The sequence below is a fragment of the Mastacembelus armatus genome, chromosome 12 (assembly GCF_900324485.2).
Source record: "Mastacembelus armatus chromosome 12, fMasArm1.2, whole genome shotgun sequence".
Taxonomy (NCBI): domain Eukaryota; kingdom Metazoa; phylum Chordata; class Actinopteri; order Synbranchiformes; family Mastacembelidae; genus Mastacembelus; species Mastacembelus armatus.
In genome coordinates this window covers 15,342,912-15,369,416 of record NC_046644.1, presented here as the reverse complement: position 1 = coordinate 15,369,416, position 26,505 = coordinate 15,342,912, and the positions used below count along the sequence as shown (strand labels likewise).

The 26,505-nt window shown below is 39.0% G+C and overlaps 1 protein-coding gene across 1 annotated transcript; it reads right to left on the bottom strand.

The window, feature by feature from the left end:
- Nucleotides 1-1,071: 1,071 nt before the first annotated feature.
- On the bottom strand, nucleotides 1,072-26,226 carry csgalnact1a (chondroitin sulfate N-acetylgalactosaminyltransferase 1a). The gene is made up of 8 exons (XM_026297537.1): nucleotides 26,093-26,226; nucleotides 16,145-17,468; nucleotides 13,430-13,646; nucleotides 11,570-11,671; nucleotides 4,881-5,059; nucleotides 4,409-4,503; nucleotides 4,104-4,185; nucleotides 1,072-3,212 (listed from the first exon to the last, which is right to left on the bottom strand). The coding sequence occupies exons 2-8, from the start codon at nucleotides 16,953-16,955 to the stop codon at nucleotides 2,920-2,922; spliced, it is 1,779 nt and encodes a 592-aa protein (XP_026153322.1). The 5' UTR covers nucleotides 16,956-17,468; nucleotides 26,093-26,226; the 3' UTR covers nucleotides 1,072-2,919.
- Between the last annotated feature and the right edge of the window lie 279 nt (nucleotides 26,227-26,505).

Here is a 26,505-nt window from a genome sequence, read left to right as displayed (position 1 = left end):
AATTTAAGTCTACGTGTGAAATGTCTTTTACACTTTTAGAATAGGAAGCTGCAGGGCGGCTGTTTGAGCATTTCATGAAGTAATTTAAATGCGGAATCACAAGCAAATCACAAACTGACATTTTGCAGCAGGAACAATGTAACTTTAAAACAGTGAAATATACAGAGTACAGTTGCACATATTTCGGGTCATAAACAAATTCCTTTATAAGATTATTAAGTCCATCTTAATTTATACTGACGCGTCACAGAATAAAGTCTATATCATGCATGTTACTAGTTATGTCAAGTGGTAATGGTGCTCACTCACAATAACATACAGGAACAATGTCTCCTACAGCTCACAACTCCATGAGGCTGCTCCCAGCACTTATTTTTGCTCAGTTTATCTAGGTGTGACAAACATTACAGAGTCTCAGCTTGGTTTGAACCTGTCAGCTACGTTTGAATTTTACCAAATAATTATTTAGATAATTAAATATAATCCTGAATTTCCCGTCAAGCACGAATAAAGTTTATCTCATCTCACGACCGTAATATCCCCAGACTAAACAAACATTTCCCCCAAACATCCTGAAAACAACTTGTAGTCCCACCGCAAGTTAACAAATACATTCAGCTCCAGAGAAAACTACAGGAAAAGCCTGGGTCTGAAAACTACAAGTCTAAAACTAAAAATGATTTAGGAGTGTGAAGTTAATAAACTGCTCACCAGGTGCTCGCTCATTGTCTGTGCAGGAGGCTAAATTAGCTGCTACGTATTTTACTGCACCTGGCTCTTGACCTGTTGGCCATTCGAGTTGCATTGTGGGTAGTGTAGGCAGACGATTTTGGGTGCGGTTACCTAGTGCTAACCTAGCAGGGTGCCCAAACCTTTGAACAACTGTAGTTTAAAAAAAAAAAAAAATCTTAAAATAAAAAGTCCATTAACATTTGAAGAAGACCTTTACATTTTATAACAGACTAGCCAAGAAACAATAATTATTATTTTTTCTTTTATCTGTAACATAATCAAAAAGGCTTGATTGCAGTAGGCTACATGTCAGAAGCAATCAGATCTTAATAAAATCTACACAGTGCGCAAATGGGTTTTATTCAATGATGTATTATTACAAGGATTGTTTCAATGGCAAACAATAAGAACAAGATTCAAAAAGTGCCTCTTTTCACACGTTTTGTCCTCCACTAAAGATGCACATTGTTTTGATTGCCTCTAAGACTGAGGAAGAGCTGGAGCAGGAATTCAACATCAGTATCTCCATGGCAAACTATATCAAAACAAACCCTCACTAAGCACCGAAGCAGCTGATGAAGAAGGTTTCATAAACTGATAAATCATAACGTCTTCAGTTTCTGTGACTGCTCAGTGATATTTGGACTGTCACATTTTATCTTCATTATTGCACTCTGGACCTAAATGTATATTTATAGCACAAGAGTCACATTTTATTAAAAGAAACAAAAATATTCAACTCAATAGTCTCATTCTGACTGGTTAAGTCATCGTCAGTGTCTGGACAGTCAAGCGTCTAATTGCCAATACATTTCCTTTAGCTATCCACAAATTAGTTATGTGACAAAAACATTTAAATACAAATGAGTCATACTTTGAAGGCTTTTGAGGACATGTAGTAAATTCAGTTCATGCTGTGTTTTTCTTTGGCTCATTCTCACTTCATTTAAGAGGTGAATGGTCCTCACATAATACTGACCAGGCAACAACTGCACTGGAAAAATGGAAATAATAAAAAATAAATGTTGTCATTACAAAATTATAACTAACATAAATAACGGAATGAAGATTCTTGTTCAATAATTTATAAAAAAAAAAAAAAAAAAAAAAAATCCAGGCTTTCCTCAAGTCCTTCATGGTTTATTCACCAACCTGCTGTTCGCTTTAGCTCCACTAGATGGCTCTGTTTCTCTGCAAATAAGAACCTGTGGGTTGATTTAAATTCATCTGGCCGTCCTGAAGAGACAGTGTTTAGGTTTAATGCACAGAAGGCACACGGTTCAGAAAGATAGTACGTCTCAAAATTCGGTTGGTTGCTTTTTCTGACAGGTCTTGCTGCAGGAACACACAAACGGACTGTAAATTAATGATGGATGTATCAGAGAAAACTACAGTCCACCACAGTCCAGTAGATGAATGATTCAAGCAGCTCGATCTTTATGTTGTCCTTTCTGAATACTTGAAAAGTAAACATTCTTCACATTTTTCATTATTCTGACATTTTTACATTTATACTTCTTCACTTTCTTGTTGAGAGGTAAAGGACAAGATTTATAGCACTCTCATATCTGTAGTTAGAATGTAAAGCATGAAGGTTGGCAGAGGTGAAATGTACTTTTAGTACTGCATTTAAGTACAAATCCCAGGTATTTCTACTTAACATGAGCATTTTTTCTTCATACCACTTTATACTTCCTGTCCTCTACACCTGAGGGAAATACTGTACTTTTCAGTCCACTACATAGATTTGACAGCTTTAGTTACTAGAAGCTTAGTGGAGAAAATTACCAGGAAATGAATCCATAATTGCCTGGACTCCCATATATAATTCAGGACTTCCAGTCTTTAAGCAAACTTGTTTTCTTTCTGTTTCTTTACTATTTCAGCCAAGCTGAGCCAACAGCCTATAAAACCGCCTGCAAAGCCACTCGTGGTCATTTTCACATGTTTTTTGGACATGCTAAACAAGATAAAATGTGAATCAGTGTCTTTAAGCTAAGCTAAGCTCCATGTTTAGCACACAGATTTTTCATTTAACTCTCCTCATGAAGGCAAATAAGTCTATTTCCAAAAAATGGTAAACTAATCCTTTAAAATCTGATGCAGTTCAGATAAGCTGACATCATCCGCTCAGTTTTAACAAATGAAAGTCTCTGCGACAGTTATAATCCATCCAACTTTGAGCTTTCATGTCTTCTTAGGATTTGAGTTTAGCTGTTTCTGTTTGCGGAGGTGAGCTTCAATCTCGTGCCTGAAGAAGAGCATCCCCAGCTGACCGTGCGAGGCCTCGTTCATGGCCTTAGACTGCATGCACATGCGGTACTGGTCTGGAGGCAGCTCGTCAGCACAGTGCTTCTCGTGCCACAGGTGGAACAAGCCACGTGACGGCGCTCGAACCACCAGAAGGTTGCTGTGGAGGTACTTTCTGTACAGGTGGACGTCTTCACCACCCCAGCCTTTGATGTCGATGTCAAAACCTCCTGGTGATGAGAGCACAGAACAAAAGTGTAACGCAAAAATTTTATTATGTCACCAGTGAATTGTGTTATAAGTAGAGGGTTAAACCAAACAATCACTGTTTTCAGATCTTTTTTTCATTACCTCTTAAAATGATACTGATTATGAATCCTGATTAGAGTTTACAGCATGTGGTCATAATCAGTTTTGTCTCTACACTGCCTGGTTTATAATTTCATTTCAAAACAAAATGAAATCAAAGTAACAAGGACAAAGACATGGATATATATGCGCATATAGCGATACATGTGCTCACATACAATCCTCAGCTGGAATGTGAATAAGTATATTTCCTGAAAACTATTCCTCTAAAACAACCTTCTCTAGCCTTGTCTTACGTGTTGGCACAGTTAAGTGAGAGCATTTGCCTGAATGTGTTTGTGTTTGGGCCCTAAACAATAAAACATTTTGAATTTCACCCTAGCGTCTAATTGATTTCACTTTGGAGGAAAAGGAAATAAATGCAAATCTGTCTTTCGAGCCAATATTCTAGAGTGCAATATAGACATGGAGAGGACACGAGACTATGAAATATGCAAATGTGCGCTGCTACTGCTGCTGCTCAGAGCAGTTTCATGCAGAGTAATATAATAAAATCCCATTTAAGTTAAGAAAGGTAATGTAATATTGAACCATTTGTGTTCAGATGTTTTCCATATCCATTCAGCTACAGCACCATTAACATAGCAGAGCACATATTTTTGTAGCTATCCAGGAAGCCCTTTACTCTGCATTATGTAACACCTCTGCAATGATAATCAACCCCAAGAGGATCTGTTCATAAATTTTTGGATTGCTAAAATGGTGTGATGGGTATGACTGCAGTACATGTTGTTTTATTCTGTAATATTTACCTATGTTGATGAAGTCGGATCTGTATTGACAGGTCATGCCAAAACCAAAATCCCTCCAGAACCCTGTGTCTTTCTTGATTACCTTCAGGGAAAACAGATGAGCAAAAATGCATCAGCTCGGCACACACCGGGGTAGTTCAGCACAAGTTCTTCTGTGGATTTGTTCACCTAGCAGCTGGAGAGGAGTAATGTTTCTTAACCTCACAGCAATGCAGCAAAGAACTGAGTATTATATTTTCCACAAGTGGCTTTCACACTGTTCGAAAATAGAAAGAGAAAAGATGAATTTGATTGGTGTGTGTTACCAGCTGTTGCTCCACAGGTGGGATGTGTTCAGGGCTGCCATAGATCAGAGTGGGATTATACTGGCTGAATAACACCGGGTAGAACACTTTTTTACCTAAGAGGGAGAGAACAAGCTGTAATTTAATGGGAATGTGTGTATGGAAGGCAATGCTAACATTTAATAGCTTAGTTTGACCATTTCCAACTACATTTGAGACAATTACCAATTTGAGAAATAATTATAATCTGACCATTTGGAATTATTACTCAGGATATCAGCAATTGCATTGTGTAAGTCTGTCATTTTTTTAGACAGATCACAGATTTCCACAATGCATTCAAAACCTTAAGGCAGATATCTTTAAATGTTTGTAATAAGATAAAACTATTTTTCAATAAAGATTGAAGGTTTGATTGATTATATATAATTATTGTCTTAATATCAATTTTATACGCTGAAGAAGCTTGCCATAGTATGTTTGTGGATCTCACCTGGCTGTGTGTTGAGTCGACAGGTGTTGAGGAAGTCAGCGGTGAAGTAGATGTCCACGTCGCAGAAGAAAAGCAGCACATTGCCTCCTTTCCAGGCTCGAGCCCCAATATCTAGACCTCGTCCCCGAGAAAACTCCTCGTCCAGCTGCAGCAGAGTGTAGTTCTTAAAATTCACTTCCCTGCAGAGAGAATAAACACATATATAAATGTTTATTCTTTGCCCTAAATAAAGCTGCGTTGTGTTGCTGATTTGCTTTGGAAACCTGTTTTAGGTGAAAATATTTATATCTTAACTGAATTCCTGTGTACTGTTTTCAGAGCGGTTTACTGACATAAAATAACTGAAAAACATTTAATAATGAACAGAAACGCACAGAAATAGTAAGACACTGATTATGATTGGACCTGTTGGTTGAAATGGTTCTGAAAGATTCAAACAAAAATATTCAACCAATATTCTTACAGATCAGGTGCTGGACAGACGGCTCCAAGCTCAGGTTGTAACCTCAGCCATCAAAAATCAACATGTCCAATCTGCAGCCAAACTGTTATTGGGACCATGGCAAATGCTCCTGGAGCTCATATCCGCTGTGCGGCACTTTAGTAGAAATGTGACCACAAAACAACAACATGACACACATGGGGTGGGATAGTATGACAGAATAAGTAGTTTCTTGGATTCTAAGCAAAACTATCATGAAGCTTCCATGTGCAAGACAGGGGGCAACTGACAGTCAGTAAGGGCCCATGGGATAATTCTTCCCGAGGCTTATGGTTTAATGTGGTCCTAGTAATCATCTGTTTGCTCCTTTTAGTATTTTCCACAAAATGACCTCACAAAAGTTCACATCAGCACAGACCTCTGTAGACTAATTTCATTTCACTCCTCCAGCATTTTCATGAACTCCTGCTGTTGTCTCTCTGGTTCTGGTGATGATACGAACAACCTTTTAACTGGAACCAAGAATTAACTGCGTGGGATAACTAAGCTTCCTCCATCACTGGTCTGAGGTTTTTCAGGGATGTGGTGGGGGAGAAACAGCTGGATTCAGATGTACACAGCTGTGGGCTTTTTCCTAAGCCCAACAATTCGCACTGCTTGTGACTAATGCTTTACTCATGCATGCACACATATACAGTCAGACACATAAACACAGACTTGCACTGACTTCAGATAGAAGATATGAGGAAAAATTGGTTCACATGTCTCTGTCCAAAGCAGGATCAAACCTCCTTCTTCATTCCTGAGTGACATAACACATGGGAAACAGCAGAGAGAGAGAGCAGGTAGATAGAAGCAGACATGCACAGATCTGTAGAGGAAACCAGGAGGGTCAGAGGAAACATGGTCAATTTGTTTTTGCCTGAGGCAGCTTGAATCATGCTCTCCACATTTCCATGCCACTGCTGTGTGTTGTGTTTGACAATCGTGTGTATTAGTATATTTATTCATGTGTACTAGCAAAAAGCTTTTGTCTCACTGCCATATTTTCATCCTCTGCCTTAAGTAAGGCGTAATAAAACTGATCCTGAATGGTCCTAAATTACAGAGAAACATAAACATGCCACTTAAAAGCTTCTTGTTTATCTGTCCAAACTGCAGTCGGCCAGCAAAAAGTCTTTGCACCTCAAACATTTTTATAAACAAGTAAATCATCACGATATATACCTGGGTGTGTGTTTTTGTACATGTCAGCTCACAGAGTTGAGTCTGCACGTCTGTCTGCAGTTTATGAATCCAAACACAGTCAATCTGTTTCACAGTCTACAGAGTCCCAGGAGAGGCGGACCCACCCGCTGGCATTAAACTGTCCACAGATGGCAGAGACAGAGCACAATAGCTCTGTTTGTGTCAGACAATGTTAATGCAACTCCAGCTACATTCACATGTTGATTCACTCTCAAATTTAATGGGGCAGGAAACTTGTTTGTCAGAGATGAAGAGAGAAAATTGCACATTTTCAAGAGGAGTGTGAAGAGGCTGAAAAAGCAAACATACCACTAAACTCAGGCCAAGAGCTGTGATAACATTGACATTTTATGGTGCCTTTGTCTAAACAAATATGTCCCACACTGTTAAAAAGAATACTTTAACATTTTGGCTGATATGCTTTGTTTTCTTTCCAAGAGTTTGATGAGAAAACTGACACCACTCTTGTACCTCTATGCTAAATATGAAGCTGCAGCCATTTAGGTTAGCACAAAGACTAAAACATGCACATGCATGGGTAAAACATGCACCTACCAGCATCACCCTGTCTCGTCTTTATACCAAGATAAGTTAAGCTGAGGAGCTGTGGGCTGTAGCATCATATTTACCTGCAGAAATGAGGGTGGTAGAAGTCTTTCAAAAGCACGTTCATAAGGAAAGCTAATAAGATTAGTTTAAAATGTCAAGATATTCCTTTAAGACAGATATCCAAGTATTTTGTGACCCCGGACTTGTTTCGTCATGCTAAGCTAACTGTCGCCTGGCATTAAGTTTATATTAAGTGTAGAGATACATGTCTACTGCAATAATTTACAAATTCAGATGTGCGTATTTATGTTTAAAGCAACATGTAGGTATAAATAGGTCATAAATTGTTTATAGTGGTGTTATTCTCTTCATTACTATTGTGTGTGTGATTGTTTCAAGAGGACTAAAGCTGATCTATTATTCATTCTGGTGAGTGCATGGTGTCTGTGCGTTGCCTGAGTGCATTAGCTGTTTCGATAATTCTCACAGACAGAAAAACACCACTGCTGAATGGAAGGGATCACTTAAATCCTGCAATATCGTTGTTTTCTAAATTACTTTTTATATCGCGTTATTTTCCTTCCCCACAGGCATCAGCTCCTGTATAATGGCCTAAAATAGTCAATTTGTTTACTGTAGGCGTGATGGCTGGTACCTAGTAGCAACTAAATTGTTGAAAGTGTGTCAGACTGAGGAGCCTGTAAAAGGCTGTCATGTTGTGCCTGAGCAGCAGGCCTGATCCTGTTAGTTCTGCTCAGGACAGGGAAAGAAGACCAGATTTTCTCTGTGTGTCTTTTTCTGTCTGTTTGTAACCATTTTTATGTATTTGCTTGGGCCTGATTATAACTTGAGCACACACTGCAGGAATGGTGTTTACTGAATGAGAAAAACCTCAGTTGTGGGAATGTCCAGGCTTCTTTTTAGTCCCATGAAATTTCTCAGATAGCAGAGAGGCATGCTTGCTCTTTCTGGATGTTGGTCTGTAAACCTATTTGGTTCAGACATAAGTATCTCAAGCAACTACTGGAGAGGTTAGCATCAAATTTTGTTTGTCCACATTTCTCAGATGTTAAATCCGAACTACAACATGTGATCCTCTGACCTTTGCTTTACCTCCACCAGCCGGTCAAAGATGCACTAACCCAGTGAAATATCTTAACATCTCCTCTACAGTTCTAAACTAGACAAACATGGCACGCAGTGCGACCACTCAACATCAGCATGTTATCCTGGTTATTATGAGTATGTTAGCATGCTGTTAGATCAAAGCACCAGTGCGTCTAAGCACGACCTCAAACAGAAACTAGCAAAACTGTAGACTCTCAGGTTTGTTGTGTTTTAAATACGCATTTTAACCAAAGAAGCTGGACATTTCCAGTTCATCAGCATCAACATTCCTCCATCCTGTTTGGTGTTTACAGAGCAGGGACCCTGGTGTATCTTTTCTGGGCTCTTGTGCAAATGAAAAAAGCTTCCTAACTGGTGTAGGATTTGTCATTTCATCCACCCATAACCTTACTTTCTGCTCAGAATTATCCTCTTGTTTCCTCATCGCTGTCAGAGGCTCTTCAGAGAGTTGTTGACCCATCTGTGAACTGTGAATAAAATACTACACTAACATGAAGAAAGAGGCTGTCGCAAGCTGGTGCAAGATGAGAGAAAGTGATCTCATCCTTTGTTTCATTGTCTTTCCAAACTTCTCTTTTATCTTTGTTTCCAAGATCCTTGCTGATGCTCTTCTTCCTGCATCTTTTTTCCACGTTAGCTTTGCTCTCTAATCTTTAAACTCTCCTCCAAACTTCCTTTCTCCCCTCAGCTATCATCTCTCCTCTGCCACTCAAACACAGTAATTATTAATACGTATTGACTGGTATCTCTTTAAAATAGATCACTCATTCTCCCTGCTTCACACAAAATCTCCCATCTTCTCACTCCCTCGTCTCTGTATCTCCTCCTCTTTATTTCATGTTTTTCTCAATCATTATTCTTGAGCATGTAAGGTTCAGAAGCTTACATGCCCCCAATGGCTTGAGCCTGAGAGTCGAAGTATAGATGCGCAAACTATATACTTGAAAGTTCACCGGCCAATCCTATCTATTTTAAATGCTTAAGGATTGCTAGAATGCTTAAGGATTTAGGCTGTAGATTTGCTGGAGGATTTATTTCTATCTATGATATTCTGCTTGATTTGACTTTTGCAAAACTGGTTTAGCTGTTGATATATAAACTCAGCTGCAATAAAAAAAAAAAAAACACATTTTAACCCTCCTGGAAGATGAGTTGATGGTGGTTAGAAAGCTTGGTGCACATCCAAGACAAATTAGAGCTTAGAAACTCACAGGAAATTCACTTCAAGTAGTTTATATTTGCCTCAAGTAGTTTATATTGGCTATTGATAGGATATACTTTTTTTCAGGAACGTGAGAAAGGATACCATTCTACTAAAAAGGAGGAAGTGTGACTTCGAAATGACAAAGAGCTAGAGGGTATTTGGGAGCAGAACTAGTTTGTAGAGGTCCATTTAATTTGTAAGACGGGCAGTGTAGAATCAGATCAGCCACTAATGATACCATCACTGCTGGGAACAGATATTGACTTGTTTGTGAGTGCCGATGAGTGTGTGTGCATGTGTGTACTTGAACCATACCTTTGAGTGAGTTTTAGAGCTTTGGAGTGAGGAGTTTTTGTCGATCGTCAACACTTTTTTAGGGCTTGCTTTTAAAGATTAAAGTTGAATTCAAGCGTTTTTTTATTTGCTAAGAGTAAATAATACAAGCATAAAGTTGATTGCATGTGTGCCCTGCACACAAGTGATGAGACAACTGATCAGTTAGTGTAACAGATTAGTCAATAAAGAACAATTATGTTACAACTGATTTTTTCTTGAAGCAATTCATCAAGTACAACTGCGCCAAAATCAATTAAATACAACCTCACAAATGATAGGACTGGATTTTGCTTGACGTTTGGCCATGTTAGCCATTTTTGAATGATATCTTCCACTGATTACTGGATGGATTATAATGACATTTGACTGGAAATATTCATGGTCACCAAAGGATGAATACAACTCACTTTGGAGATCCTTTCATGTTGCATTATTAACAGGCGTAAGTTTTCACTTATCCTCATTAAGCCATTTGGCTGTCGACTATTGTGCAATAAAGGTTTAATGTATTAACCTGTGACAGACTTCTGACATTAGTCTTGGCAAATTAAAGAGCAAGCAATTCAGTAAGTGATGAAAAACAACAGATGACTAAGATAGTCATACTCACTTTCAGCCCAATTACACATGCACTCATGCACGCACCTTCCACTGAGAGCCAACATGCAATTTGTAACCATATCTGTGTGCATATTGTATGTGTATTGCATTTGCGTGTCAGCCTTGGGATTCAGATAATGGAACCATTGACGACTGCCATTCATTTTAATCCACAGTCTGAAAGCCAGATAAAAGAAAAGAGGAGTACAAAGTTGATTACAGGAACTGATTCACACCCAGATAAGCTGCTACATAACCAATGAATGAATTGTTAAGAGTGTGAGAAGAATATAAAAAGCCTAAAAGAGTTCAAGACGGAGCCACTTCTCAGCAAGAACAATTACAGGACAGTGTACTTATTCAGCACCCTTCTTTCAGACTGTACCCTCACTTACTTCCAACCCAGCTATTTTCCATTCAGTGTGTATCTCTTCTCGAACACCTCTCTGAAAATTTTCACTATCAATACCAATAATTAAAGTCTGATGTGTCCATGTTCTTCTTTGCACATTCAGAGATTTTTCAATTCATGTGACACTTCGCTTTAAGAGTATTTAACACTGCCTTTTTTATATCCATAGTTCGTCCTCTGTGACAGCAGCAAGAGGAGATACAAAGAGACAAAGAGACTCTGTGTGATACTGGAGGTAGTCCGACTGATTCAAGGCCACATTAAAACCTTCAGGGCTGGGGAATTGACAAGCATCACCATAGCAACTACCTCAGGGAATTGGCGGCCCAATCCACAGTGGATCTGACTTCTGATCAGCCACATAGCCATTGTCGCCAGAGGAGTGGGTGTTCGGGTCTATGCAAAAGGGTAATGTCAGGGATGATCACAGGCCTGTCGTAATTTATCTGTGTTGGCTGGTAGCTCTCAGCTCGTCAGCATGGGTGGCACACAGCTTCATTATTCATCAAACAGATGAACGGCTGTGGCAGAAAGGCGAGCCAGGAAGGGTATATGTCTTGCGTGTGTCATTAGAGAGGTGCATATTACAAAATGTGAAGAAGAGGAGATTCTGGTGCATGTGAGGAGATAACTAAACAATCTTTACAGTGGCTGTCTCTGAGAGTGGCTGCATGACTGCAGCAGCATTTGTTTCATACATAAAATGCACAGTGTCTTTGGCCTCTGATTCAAAGACCTGATCTTGGCTGTGTGGCTGTGTTCCAACCCACCTGGACGTGTTTTCCAGAGTGCTGCGGACTTCAGTCATCTGCTCTTTCCCAAAATACACCACTGTCAGATGGACCCGGCCCTCCTGACGCACACAGACTTCCCTATACGAGCACACAAACACACAGAGGAAGGGACATTATGGCTGAAAGTGTTCTACAACTGAGCAGGGGATATTGCAGGCAGGAAGAGCACTGTGATCAAATGAGGGTTTTTAATAGGAAGAAGGCTTGGCTGAGATGTTTTATTCTTTGTGTTGTGTGTATTCTTAGTGTTGCAACATTTTTTTAACAGCAACCCAGATAATTGATTTATTAATCAATCAAATTATTGATCGGAAAATGGTTTCAGCTTCTGCAGTGCAAGGCTGTGCTGCTTTTCTGTGTTACATTGTAAACTGATTATGGTTTGGCTTGTAGGCACATATTAAAGAAATGTCAGACTTGGATTTTGGGACACTTATAGATTAGAGGGTTCATTAATTCATCAAAAATGACATACAATCCTGACTCTCCTCATTCTGTTACTATGTAAAGCAGAGGGAGGGAAAGATTGTGTGCAAGTAAAAGAGGGACCAGGTGGGAGATGCCTGCTGACACTTTGATGGAGACATGTCAAATATATCACACAGACGCTGAAGATGATTCACCTCCTCTCCCACGAGACACACACACTGGTCAGACCTTTTCCCAGAAGCACATATGAAAAAAACTGTCTTGATTATAAGATTATGTGGTAAGAATAAGACTCTTTACAAACTCCAGAGTGCCTGTCTGCAAATGTTTGCGATTTGTTTGGATGTCGTATTTGGGTCACATTTTATCTCTACATTCTGCACTGGGGAAACATATCACAGTGAATCAGAAATGCTGTTATATTTCTGTCTAAAAGTGTGTAAAGATCATTTGATAAATCCTGGATGCAGTTACTCATTGTTATCACCCCCTAAAAACACACACACTCCTAGTACCCCTTTAATATGGATGAGGGTAAAGTGTTTGCTCAGCAACTCGCCAAGTCTTTCAAGTAAGTACATTTCCCATGCTGTATATCAGCTACTGCTGTTCTGCCCAGGGGGGCATATTAATGGGCTGCAACACTGCTACTAAGCAGGATTTACCATGTAAAAAGAGCTGTGATAAGCAGCAGCAGCACAATAAATTACAGGCATAAGGAGGATATTTTCTCAGCTGATTGTGACAGAGTGCAGAGCCGAAACAAGCATGTTTTCCTGTTAGCTGATAAGTTCTGACTGTCAGTGAGTTAAAAACTGTTCTTCATCTTAATTTCACCTTGCAGAGGTCCATTAAAAGAAAATCAGACTTATTTAAATCAAAAGTTATTCGTTGATTTATCACATACACAATGTAGTTTGGATCTTTTTGTGATAATAATGTGATAAATTTGAGAAGCTTATTAGCTATACATGTCAAAGATATGTATGAAATTATATTTCCTGTGGTCATGTGGTATCTGATTAAAACTAAGCTAGAGTCTCAGAGACCATCTTTATTCATATTCCTGTCTAAATGATTTAAATCTCTCTATAATGCCTAACAGCACCAAAATAAATTGACTAAAACATTACATGTGCAGTTTCAAAAAGCATGGATGTTCCCTCAAACAAGAAAGAAAAACAATATCGCCCATGTTCATTTTCTTTCGTCTAATCCCTCCACTTCTTGTCCCTGTCTTCCAGATCCACAATAAAAATGTAAAACCATAATTACAACTGGGTTATGTGTGACAAAGAGAACCCATCTGGGATGATTTATTGTGGTGTGGTAACTTTGCAATTAACAGCATGGACTCAGAAGAAAGAATTCAAGAACTTTAGATGAAGTTAAATCATAGAGTCTCACCTGAAGTTCTGCATGAACTGTTTGAACTTGTCAATACGTCTGGACAGTGGGACAATGATGTTGATCAGGACAGTAGCTGTGTCCAACCTCTCATTTTTCACCTTCATCAGTGGTCCAAAGGGACGAAAGAGGACCAGGCGCCTGAATTCATTACTCGACTCCCCCCTGAAGGTCAGCTCGTACAGTGTCCCTTTGTCCTTTTCTGTACGAGTGATACCTGATGGGTGGGACAGAGGCATAAAGTCATTGTTAAACAAACTTAATATATAATGATATTGTCTGGGTTTTGTGCTAAGCAGTAGTTCCATCAATGGAAAACAGTTTTATAAACTACAACAGCATTTTTAAAAGAACAATTTTGCAAATGCACTAGTTGACAGTTTTGCCAAAAGTCAGACGAGAAGATCAATAACAATCTCATATATGTCCATTAAATATGAAGCTACAGCTAGAAGATTGATTAGCTTTGCATAAATACTATAATCACGTGGAAAGAGTTAACCTGAGTCTGGGTCTAAAGACAAAACTAAATTAATGTTCATGCTGCACTGGCTGTATTTAGATACATGCTATTACACACATATATTCATATTCAGCATGTTTACAATCTTAATTTAGCATGCTAGCTTGCTAACTTTAAAAAGTTGCATAAAGTGCATTTTAAAATCAGATTTCAGTTTCTGTGCCTAAAGTTCAGTGTCTTTCTCATTGCAGTGATATTGTTTTTCTTTTCTCCACAGTGAGGCTTTTGTGTAATTCCCTTGGGATTTTTGTGCTTCTCTGTGCCAAGGATCATGTTTTGCCAGTTAGTCAACATCTCATTTTAAAAATTGCACAAAAATAAATGTTTCTCAAGAGAACATAATTTCTACCATTAGCTTGATCATTAATTTATTGTGTATCTTTCATTAATTCTTTCTGACAGAGTGATGCGTATGAGCCCATAGGAGAACTCGTGCATCCACTCTGCTGCTGCTGGGCAAAGAGCCATGACTGTACATACACACATACAAACTTACATACACGGAAAGAGAAACTTCTGGTCATCCAGACCCATTTTCTTGTTGTAGGCATTACATCAGAGAAGCTGTTTTTCAACTACTGTACTACTGATGTCAGGTGTTACAGAAAGAAAAGGGAACTGGCATACAGAAAGTGAGAAGTGAGACCAGACAAAAGGAAAGAAACTGGGAAAAAGAGGAAGAAAATTCATAACTGAAAAAGGTTCATTGTCTTTGATGACAGACTAAAATATGGCCACACACAATTGGCTCAAAATGAAAGAAATAAAAACGAGAACAGAAAGACATCTTCAGACAAAGACTTCCAGTCAACTGGTAACTCTGACTCTGCTGTGACAGGCCTTCCTGATAATTTGCTAGCTTCCTGTGATGGGAGGCCTCATTTCCCATAGGGACATATTAAGCTTTCATTTAGAAAATATGTTGAACAATTTAGACTAAATGCCTTCACTTCCTGTCTCTTTCGGTCTAACTACACCTCCCTGTCTCTTCCTAAAGGCAGAACGTGATTGGCGAGTTCATGTTGCATACTTCTGTTGTTTGTGTGTGTGTAGTTTCAGATCACCAGCATGCTACCTCAGTCCTGAAAGCTCCCTAAAGATGCTTTTGTCAGTCTAGCCATCTAGACTGCCTTTCTCTTGTCTGGTTGGCTGGCTGCTTGTTCGAGGCTTGCTTAAAATCAATGTCTAAATCCATTAAGGCTCATTAACTGCAAAATATGAGCAGGAGGGAGTCGCTGTTTCATTAAAAGCAAGCTGCACTCTCCTGCTGTCCTTTTGAGGATTTGTAGAGGCTGTTCAGGTGAATACACACAGATGTATGCACATCTGCAGTATTAAAGTCACCATCACATAAACACACATATAGGTTACACCACACACAAGCTCATGCACATGTTAGATGTTCTATATAGTGACCTGTGGCTCATTATCTCTAAGCCGGAGGCCCCACTACTCACTTTAAAACCTCCACCCACTCACAGAACGAAGATGATGAGCTTTACAGAGCAGATCACACACAACGGACATATTATACACACAACAAAATGCCATGTTTGAAGAGATGCTTTGTTGTGAATGAGGAGCAGCTGTGTTCATTTCCAGAGGTTTCCTGATCAGAGCTAAATAGAACAAACTATGAGGATATCCTGGCCGTACAAAAACACACATCTTTCTGACCTTCCAGGGATTTGTGTACTCAAAAAAGATCATAGCAACTGAAGGTAACAGATGAAACGAAAGTATGGTGTTCTGATGTACTCTCTGGGAAATTACATCTATATAGAGATCATTTTGTGCTTTGTGATAACAAACATTATGTTATCTTAAAGACAGAGACTGAGAACGAATTGGCTATTGTAACACTTAATTCAAAGCTATGTTGAGTCTAACATTATTTCCCAAACATGCTCTCAATAGCTAAGATATCAATCGGTGATTAAATCTTTATACAGAACAAACTATAAACCTAATCACTGTCATATTATAGTCATAGGCAGGTGGATGATGGATGTACATAGCACAATCACAATCAATATATTATGCTCAAGATTCAAAATTTCGTTGCTTGCCAGATACATTAATTAACATAAAACATAATCCATGTTAACCAGGTTATGTTTCTGTCAAAATTAATTATTGTGTATAAAAATATCATTTCTAGGAGGCATGGTTAAGATTTTATGGGCTCTCACCTTCTATGAAGTCAGATGGGGCATACACTTTGCTAGTTTGAGTCTTTTCTGCTCCACCCCTGTTGTCCTGTTCAGATGTAGGTGTATTGAGGCTGTGCAGAGCTGTCTCCAAAACTTCTCCCAGCTCCTCCCTCTTGTCCTTTCTCACTGGCTTCTCCTCAGGGTGACGTGTTAGCCCCATTTCTAGCTGGTACACCCTCTGCAGGGTGAAACTCTCAAATGGCACCACTGCATACTCGCTAGGCAGCTTAATCCCTGCAGTTACTTCTGCCTTTGACAGCTGGCTCCTCAGAAACTCCTGGAGGTCTGCCTGCTGACTCTTGGCACCGGGAGCCTCCCCAAGACCACCTCCCTGAGACCTAGTCCCAGCTTCTTGTCCCTCTGATGGAGCAGCTCTCTTTAGGCTTTCCTGCACTCCTTTTAGTTGCTGGCTGCGCTCCTGCAAGGCTTCCTTCAGCTGAGCAATTTGCTTCTTTAAGGAGGAGATGTGGAGGCGGTGCTGCTCCTCACGTTCTTGGAGGAGCACCTGGTACGACTTGACACCTGGTGGTCCACTGCTTTGAGCAGGCCCAGCTCTGGATCCCCTTGTCCCACCAGATGCTGCTCCAAGGCCTGGCCCTGTGCCCCCTAGGCTGGGATGATTGGGTCCAGCACGGGGTAATGCATGACTCAGTGGCAGATCATCAGAGTGTGGAGGGCTGCAGGTCATCACATAGAGAAGTGACAGAGAGCAGCAGAGGAGCACCAGCACCCCTCCTACACGAGACACCCAGGCTAGTAGTCCACGTCGCAACATTGCTGCATGTAGCATCAAAACTCTGTCCTTTGAGTTAAACGGCCATCCACCCACACATACAAAATATCATGTAACCTGACGCACTCTTGCCTCAATGATAACAGTCCATTTGTGGTTATGTTCCATAACCCACTGAGGAGGAAGGCTGCTTATCAGTGTAAGGCCATTTAATCTGAATTAGGTCATGCCACTCCCATGTCTGAGACTGTAACTTATTTTGTCACTGGCAAAGTAAATTTAAATGCTTGTAAAAAAAACACTTCCCACCTTTCTGTTAGTCTCATGGCGTGCTGGAAGTCTCACAGTTACTGTTACATCATCAATCACTCATATGTGACTCATCTGTTTGTGTGTGCTCCGACTCTCAGTCACTCCGTAACGTCCTCTTCCTGTCTGACTGGTTGTGTCTTGGAATGATTGAATATTCAGCTACATCAGCCCGCGTGAAGCTGGCTGATGAAAGAAATGCTACGTTCCATGAGAAAACAGCACCTTGATTGTCAGCGGTGGTTTCTTCATGTTGTATTCCTATCAAAAAAAAAAAAAAATAGGACAGAGAGGTTTGTCATTAGAGAGAGAATAATTTTTAACGTTTTAACCTCCACCGACTCAAACTCATTACTGTTACTATCATTGTATCATGGTGTAAGAAATCAGGCGGTTTGTTTAGGGTGGCCTAGGATTTGACTGCCTACGCCAAACTAAGCATTCCTTCAGGACTACAGCTCCTGGAAAACAATGTTGTCACTGATGTGTGTGAATAAGAGGCTGTGTGCTGGGCTGTTTGCTTAAAAGTGCACTAATAGAGTGTTTCTGTTTTGTTGTGAGTGTGCATTCATTGGATAAAGAGTAAAGTACCCGGGTCATATCCATACAGCCAGACTAACCTCAATAGTATTATAAACATATATTTTAACCACAGTGCCTCTTCAGATGCATTGTTTCTTGTTCAAGATAGCATGCCTTAAAAAAATTATAATTATTATGAACTGTTTTTCATGAATGACATATACAACAGCAGCATTTCTAAATAAAGTTTCTTGCAATAAGTTATTTTAAGCCCAGGGTGCAAACTTCTGGGTGCTCCAGTTTCTGTCCCTAGTCCAAAGACAAACAGATTCATTTGATGATTATAAATAACCCATAACTATGAGTGTGAGCATATCTCTCTAAGACTTGTGATAAAATGGCAAACTGTCAAGGTACAGTATATTTCACTTCTCACCCAATGTAAATTCGGATACACTGCAAAGAATACTCAGGTATTGATAATGGATAGATTAAAGCATTATATAAAAACTGAAACATTGGAAACATTCACACACACATAGATTAGATAAAGACTGGAAGCAATCTGTACAAAAACCAAACTGTAAAACAAGTTATGGTTTTTATGAGAAGTTTTGTGCCAGACACTTTCTTGGTTTTCTTAACCTCCTATAAACTACACGTTTGTTCTATTTACATTTCTTCTTTCGAACAGGTAAAACAAACAAGATAAAATGTATTTAATTAGTCAGATTTAAAGGTGCTTTTAGGTGAATTTTATTACCTTTGGGCAGAGAAGTGCTAGCTCTTACCCTGTTTGTGGTGTATGGGTTAGGCTAAATAAACCTCCTGGCTGTAGTTACAGTAATATTTAGTGTAGAGAGAGAGTGTTATCAATTGGTTTATCTAATTCCAGTCATGAAAACAAATGCACTTACTTCCTAAAATGGCAAACTATAATGCATTCAAAAACTGATACCTATGATTTCACTGTATTTTTTCAGATCTTTCTCCAATCTTAGTTTTATTGTGACACTGATGTGTATTTCATTATGTGAATGTGTGGAAGCATATTTTTCATTTTTTTTTAGGTTTGTGTTTTTTATGTTTGTGTATATATCTATAAATGTATCTCTGTGTGTCAGGTTTGGTCTCTCGACTCCGTACACAGTTGGTTCTTTGACAGAGTTGCCTGAAGCTGGGCCTAATGAATGGATTAGTATATGGCATGAGTGAATACTGGACTGTGCTCTAACAGACAGCTGAATCAGCAGAGGCAGGGCATCTCTCCAGCAGGACCTCCACTGCCGACACAGAAAATTTTTAAGGATAGGGTGCTCAAGGAAAGTGAGTGAGTGCTAGAGAGCAAAATATGACTGGTGTGATGGAGTAGCATCCTTTCCATTACAGGAAGATCTTCATGGTGTCATATGGAGCCATAAATCATCAGGATAATATGGCATCACATTAATGGTGTAGTAGCCACAGTCATTAGATTAGTTCCATTTGATCACAGCCTGGGAACCTCCTTTGAATAATTAGATCACATCAAGACTTTGACTTTCCTGGTTTCCTGTAAGACACATATGCATTTGAACTAATGCCACTAAAAGTAACCACAAACCATTTTCACCAGCGAGACCATGCACTTAGTTCTCACATCGTGAAAGTCAATTTGCCTTTTCTCTGGGGAACAAATGCACTACAAAAATCATGTAGTTATATTTTCTTCCTCATTTTACTTTGATGTCACATAGTATTCATGGAAAGACATCTATAGTATAGTATAAGCATAATAATAATAATAATAATAATACATTTTATTTCATGGCGCCTTTCAAACACTCAAGGTCACCTTACAGAGAGAAAAAGGAAGCATACAGCATAGTGATGCAAATCTTCACTATCAATTAATTAACTGATTAGCAAGTCAGAAAACAGCGAAAAACACCTGTCACAAGTTGGCTTGACAGTTTGGGAAATATGTAAGTATGTCTGTTTTCTTGCAAGAGTTAAATAAGAAATTTGTACAATGTATATTATAGGATGCTTAAAATCTCTGTCAAGAAAGCAAATAAGTACTTGTCCCAAAATAATGAACTATACCTTTAAACTACTGACTTTTTCTTTTCCTTTTTTAATTTCTTCTTTTAGAAACAACTGATCACAACCATGATTGGACTACAGCTCCTCTGTGCCAAAGTAGCCAATCCCTGCTGTAAAGTAATGAGAGAAAGAATCATTACTGAAAGGAAACTTTTGAGCAGAGCCTCTCAGCCAAACCACCAAAGTCACGAGTCTCACTGGGAATAATTGAGTTGATTCAGCCCTGGTTATATGACTCTCCACAGGCAGCTAAAAAATCATGTTTGATTTTAGGTTGTCCGAACAGTCATTTCTATTTTTTCTGCTTATATTATTTATCTTTGCAGTAATTATTAATTATTTAAAGAACAATGATCATAATGTTGATGCAGTCAACTTCACAGTAAGATAAGCTTATGCCATGCTTATGTTAACATTTCACTGAAAGCATCGCTGTGCTTAAGTACAGCCAGTAGCATGGACATACTGTGGACTTCTAAAGTTGCCATTTTGGATGCACACTTCAGAAACCTCGTCCCCCAATGTCTTTCCAAAACCAGAACCTGAACCAAGCCAAGATTTCCAGTACATCCAAGCTGACACAGTTTAACTGACAGGAAATTACTGTACTTTATTTGATTGCAAGACATTACCATAGCATCCTTATGCACATTTATATATTACAATTATTTGACAGCATCATCACATTTCAAAAGAATAAATCACACAGTTAACCTAAAGGGAGTTTTAGTTTTCACACTATGTGACACTTCAACTTCCTTCTGTGCCGGGGACGCTTGCTTGCACACTTGTGCACCTGATAACAGTTTCCTGCTGTTTGTTTCAACCTTAACTCTGTTAGTAACTCTATCACAGCCTCTATCAAAGATCTCATGGTACTGTATAGGCAGGATCTTCTTTGCATAACAGAACTAACACATTTGACAACAGTGAAACAAGGCAGACGATACATTCCCTCCATTTCCTGAGATGACAAAAATGATAAATGTGTTTTCTTCCTTATCAAATGTTTCATTCTCTCTGCTGGAAATAGAAACAGAGACGCAGGGATGAGAGTGAGAGTGGGTCAGAAAACAGATGAAATAAACAAGCAGGCTGTCATAAAGAAAAGAAAAAGAGAAAGAGGAAAGAGAATGATTTATTATTTGGTGGCCAGAGATTTTTCCAAAACAGAGTACTGCAGCATCTGGTACAGCCTCCAAAATCACATCCTCCCCTCCTGCTGCAGCTTCCTGCCCACAGGGCATTTGTGTGTGTCTGTGTGTGCATCTATGTGGCAATATGAATATGGCTGTATCTGTTCCATTTGCAGCAAAATATTAATGTTGCCCTTTTAACACCTGTTAGAAATTCTGTGCTTATCTTAGTGAAAATGAGTCAGACAGGAAAAAACAAGTGTGAGAAAAGATAGAGGTAAGTGAGCAGTAGGAGCTGCAGGACTTTGCTGTTGAAAAGAATGATTTTCTTTTGGGTTTTGGTTTCATTTCTGGTTGTCGCACTAATTGCACAGAAATCACATACAGGTGACAGGTTATCTCCGTGTGTGCTCCTCTGTATTACAGACGACACAGGTCAATCTTTAAAGGTCTGAGGCATTTGAGAAGCAACCTAGTGACTGTTTCATCATGACAGAGGTAGGATCTCTGTTCTGCTGTCACACCGAAAGAGCAGATTCTCTTTGCTCTCTGCTGTATTTAATATATTCAAGCCCACTCTTAAAAAATAATCTATGCACTGAGAACATACAGGATATGGGCTTTTCAAAGGCAGAAGCAATTTGCAGATGCATTAGCTGTGAGAGTGTGAATGTGTCTTAGTGTGAAAGAGGGAGTGTGACTGAAATTACAGGAAAGAGAAAACAGACAAGACAGTATATGTAAGCTTTCAAAGATTTTATCAGTGTTTTTTGACGTTCCATCTCTTTAACTGCAAGTTCCACATGGTATTCAAAGGCATGTACAATAATTTTATATTTTTAGAAGCATTTTTTTCTTTTTTTCATTTTCTGCATGGCATGAAAATCTATTAACAAACTCAGGAACCCTCCTTGTATTGTGTAATTCATTATAGTTAACATCAGATGTTTAAGTCTTCACTAATTAATGCATAGCCCTTCAATTAAATGAGGTGCTCCATTCATTCAGTATCTTTAGCATTTTCAAAGTCAGGGCATTAACAAAGGAAAACCTAAACATGAAGGGATAAAATCTGTGCACTGGAGGCTGATGCTTGATTTAAAGTTGCCTGTTAAGGGGGTTATGGTGTTGCTTCAGACCATAAGCAATAACCCAACATAGCTATCCTTCCCCAAAATTATAACTACACACCGGGCAACAACAGCACGGATACAACATGGGAAGCACAAAAACAGTAATTTAGTCAGCAAGGACTGCTTGTGTTTTCTCCTACAAGATACTAATGTCAGTACTTGTTGCTCAGACTACACATAACATGAAGCAAAAAGCTCACTTATCTTTTAACATGTTTAGATAAGCTACTTCACTGCAAAACATTTGTCTACAACAGTCGGTGCTCTCTACCACAGTAAATGAATCAGTGTGGCAAATAGAAGGAGTATTCTCATATCCACTGAAAAATGTAGGTGGACATCCCCACCACTACACATACCACAAAGAAAGTAAAATACTATAAACAATGTTTTGTTCATATAGTGGATGGTATGGCCTCAGCATGTATAATACATTCATCTAGTGGTGCGCTAGATGTGGTGCGCTATCACAGCAAGAAATTTGATGCTCATGAATCCATCTTAAAATATCCTTATTTTTAGTCAACAGTATTTCCAAAAAACACAGAATATTACATATTGTGCAACCGACCTTCTTCGCAGCGGACACTTCGGCTTGTCATAGGAGGAAAAGCACATTAAACAATAACATTAATGTCAGCTCAATTAAAGACCTCCTTAAATAACACAAAACACCAACTCGGCATTTTCTTTTGTCCTGTGGTTCAAATAATCACCAAAAAGTGCACACGTTTATAAGAGAGTGTATTGAAGCATTAATCACTTAAACCTCAACCCTCTCCTCCCACGCCTACGCATCCCACACACTCTTAAGTGTAAGAGGCATCTATGATCATTACAAACCTGATAAACAACAAACTCTACACCATACTGTATATCTATGTATCCCTACCCTTCCTCTTTTCAGCTCCTTGTGGGTTGTGCATTTGTTACAGGTCAAGAATGTTAATGCATTTATGTGCATGTTCGCCACAGTGACCCTCAGGGTCTCTTCTCAGACAGCTGTGTCTGAACCTGCCCTACAGCTATCTCACTGTAGAAATGTAGAACGTTCTGTAGGAGAGAGGAAAACAGGAGGAGAGGAGAGATTAATTAAGATAAATTTTAAAAATTAGTGGATAAAAGAGGCTGATGAGTGCATTAACTATGTCCACTGACTACTTGAGTGGAATGTTTAAGCGAGGAGATCGGCTATATGGTGTGAGTAGAAAATCAAGCACAGAAACAAGTCAATATATAAAAGGAGCATGCAGGAGGGAAAGAAGAGAAAGGTTTCTTTGATGTCTCTTGTCCCCTCAGGTGATTCTCCCTCACATTCATTAGGGGCCGGTTTCCCTGGAACCTTCCTGTCGACATGCCATCTGTAAAGCTCTTAAGAAAAGAAAAAAAACAACAACAAAAAAAAAAAACCACTACACTCCTCTACTTCACTACAAGCGTCCTGTGTTAACTTTCACCAACCACCTTTCTCCTGCCCCCTCTTCAACCTTTCTTTCCTCTCCCTCATGCTATGGAGTGTCTAGCATCTTTAATTTCATGATATTCAGTTTTACTGTTTTCATTCATTGTCACAGTTCTCATGAGCCACATTTCCAGGAACAGATGCTAATAGTTGTAAAACAGATGTTGAAACTGACTGTACTCAGCACCAAACAGAAGACTGACACAGTTAGCATAGGTGAGCATTTGTCTGGATTATATATTTGATATACTGGTTTAAATTATTATCAAAAGTATAATGGCAAACTGTGCATATCAACCATAAAAAGAAAGTGCAGCTCAGACATTCTGAGCATATGTTTGAGCCAATTTAGAAGCAGCTGCATAATTATATGTTTGTTCACAGAGAGCAAGTTTATTTCAACTGTAAACTGCTCAGATTGGAACATATTTTTGGTTACAACTCTTCAATAACCAAAGGATCCTTTTTAAGATGTTTGTGTTGTTTTTTATTGGCAAAAATAATGTTTAATCATTTTCATATATAGCGCTACTGGCCACAATAATCCAGTACCAGGTAAGCTAAAGGAGATGCAGATGTGGTTTGTTGGCATTTTAAACCAGAGCATCTGTCAGCCTTTAAAAACCAAATACTTTGATTTCAATCCAACGTGAACAGCAGGGACTGTCATGTTGAGTTTGTGATCCACACAAAGAGATTGATATCTTCCATAAATGAATGATACAAAAACAACCACCACCCAATTCTGTGCTATATATGTATGTAGAGATGAGAAATTTGTGGGAACTGCCTCATTCAATAAAACACAATAAAAAAACCACAATACAATTCTGCTGGTACATAATTATGGTGCAAAACAAATCTTAGTTTAGACTTTCTGTCACATGCTTCACAGTTGATTACAGCAATTTTACAAGTAAAAAAATTGTCACTAAGAGTGATAACAGAGATGGCACTAATGAAGTTGACACAAAATAACTAAATCTAGTGTGTCCACAAAAAACATCTGGCCAGCTCACAGCCCTAGCTGTTAACTTGCATCACACCAGTTTACCTCTGCAATTCTTGCCACTCGGGCGTGTTTGGGAAATAAGTTGTGAAAGATATGAACAAGATTGAGCCAAGTTCAGTTGGGCCAGAGCACATTACTTCCCTCATCACCCTGGACACCAGAGCAGTCATATTTCTCAATTTGTAGCCCATTTACAGGCAAATGTGAAGTCTTTTAGTTTGGTTTCTAGAAGTAAAAGTTAAATATTTACAGGAATAATTGAACCAGCTACACCCTGGCTGATGACAATTTATACTGGGTTACATGAGCGACTCAGTCCTTGTGGCAATGTGGCCGTCAGCGTCATTAGCATCTCCATTTAACTGAATAGATTTTTATAAACTGGCAAAATCTAAATGAGCAAGGGTAACTGTAATATCATTAGTGAGTAATTTGTCAATACACCGCAGGGACGCTGCAGTTACATCAGCACCATTAAAAAAAAAAAAAAATCAGTGGGTAAATCTTGTCTTACTGTTACATGAACTGTGACACATGAGAACTAATGTGATCAGAAAGTGAGAATAACACACCCTCCTACACATGCACTAAAAACACACAAAGCACACAAGCACTGGGCATTTAAAGGGGGCAGATTCGTCTTCCATCCAAGTACGTACATGTCATTGTGTAACACAGCTTTTTTTCAATTAATCACAACAGGGCAACGGCATATACAGTAAATTTACCCTGAGCATACTAGATGTGTACACTCTCCAAAAACCTTCTCTTCTCACAATCTCAAATCCCATATAAGCTCCAAATTCATTCTTCCAGTATGAGAAAAAAAACAACTCTGCCAGTTTGCAAACCAAATATTTCAGGGTGCCAGGTGCCTGTTAGTGAATGCATTAAGTAGGATTAGAGCCATTTCCGTGAAAAAACCTCCAGCTCACTCTGTAGACTGTGTGCATGTGTGTTTGTGTGTGAGTGATATGCAGAAAACACTGGAAAAGAAGCCTGCACTTTCAGCGTACAGGTAATTATATTATCTGGTTCTACCCACTGCAAATTATTGTGGGCGGCTTTTTAATACATCTGTGTGGTTTTGCTTTCAAGTGACCTAAACTGTGACTCAAAGACTGGCAACCTGGCAGGGCACTAACAGTATTTGCCACAGTTTCATTTATATTACACACAGTATCTCAGAAATGTGTGTATTCAGTCAATGAATGAATAAAACCTATAGGTCAATCAAGAAAAGCAATGAAATACAAAGAGAACCAAATCACAGTCACATTTTATACACTCTATGCCTTCAAAGTAATCCTGTGCCAATTAGGTGTGTTATGGGAAAATACGACTTCATATGATCATAATTGATAGTTGTTTTGTTTTGTTCTTCTTGAGGAAAGTTGTCTCTTGTAAATATCACCACTATGAAATTAACAACGACCAGGGTCAGGATGATTACCGTATAAAGACTATTAAAATATTACTTTACATTATGGCGATCAGCAAATTACATCTATATTTCAGTGTGTACACTCTCTCACCCGGCCAACTTGCTCCGGCACTCGTTGGTTTAGTCCATGGTGCGGGTGAAGGTTTTGTTTTGTCCCGGTAATGCGGTCCCGGTCTCGTCTTCCATCCTTCCACCGGTCCACAGCCGACACTTGCGGAGTGCATGAGTGGGTGTGAGCATTTGTACCGCTGCAAGAAGCAAAATAACACCGGAATATGGAGAGCGTTGCTTTCAAATTAAAAGAATTTACTCAGTCAATTTCCTAATGGGCAAATAAAAGTTGGACATATCCACTTTTTCTAGAAGGTAAAGTTAGTTAGTTTAGTTAGCTTAGGTTAAAATCAAGGAAACAGTTAGTTAATGTTAAACTGGTTGTCTGGAGGTAACAAACCGGCCTGTGCTTTAACATGTTAGCTAGCTAACTTATATCTCCACAGACTGATT

Excerpts from the sequence above, each read along its gene's own strand:
- csgalnact1a (XM_026297537.1), bottom strand. The coding sequence starts at position 16,955 with ATGCTACATGCAGCAATGTTGCGACGTGGACTACTAGCCTGGGTGTCT. Across the intron at positions 13,647-16,144 it reads CCCATCTGACTTCATAGAAG|GTATCACTCGTACAGAAAAG; the intron begins GTGAGAGCCCAT and ends CCCACCCATCAG. Across the intron at positions 3,213-4,103 it reads ATCCGACTTCATCAACATAG|GAGGTTTTGACATCGACATC; the intron begins GTAAATATTACA and ends TCTCATCACCAG.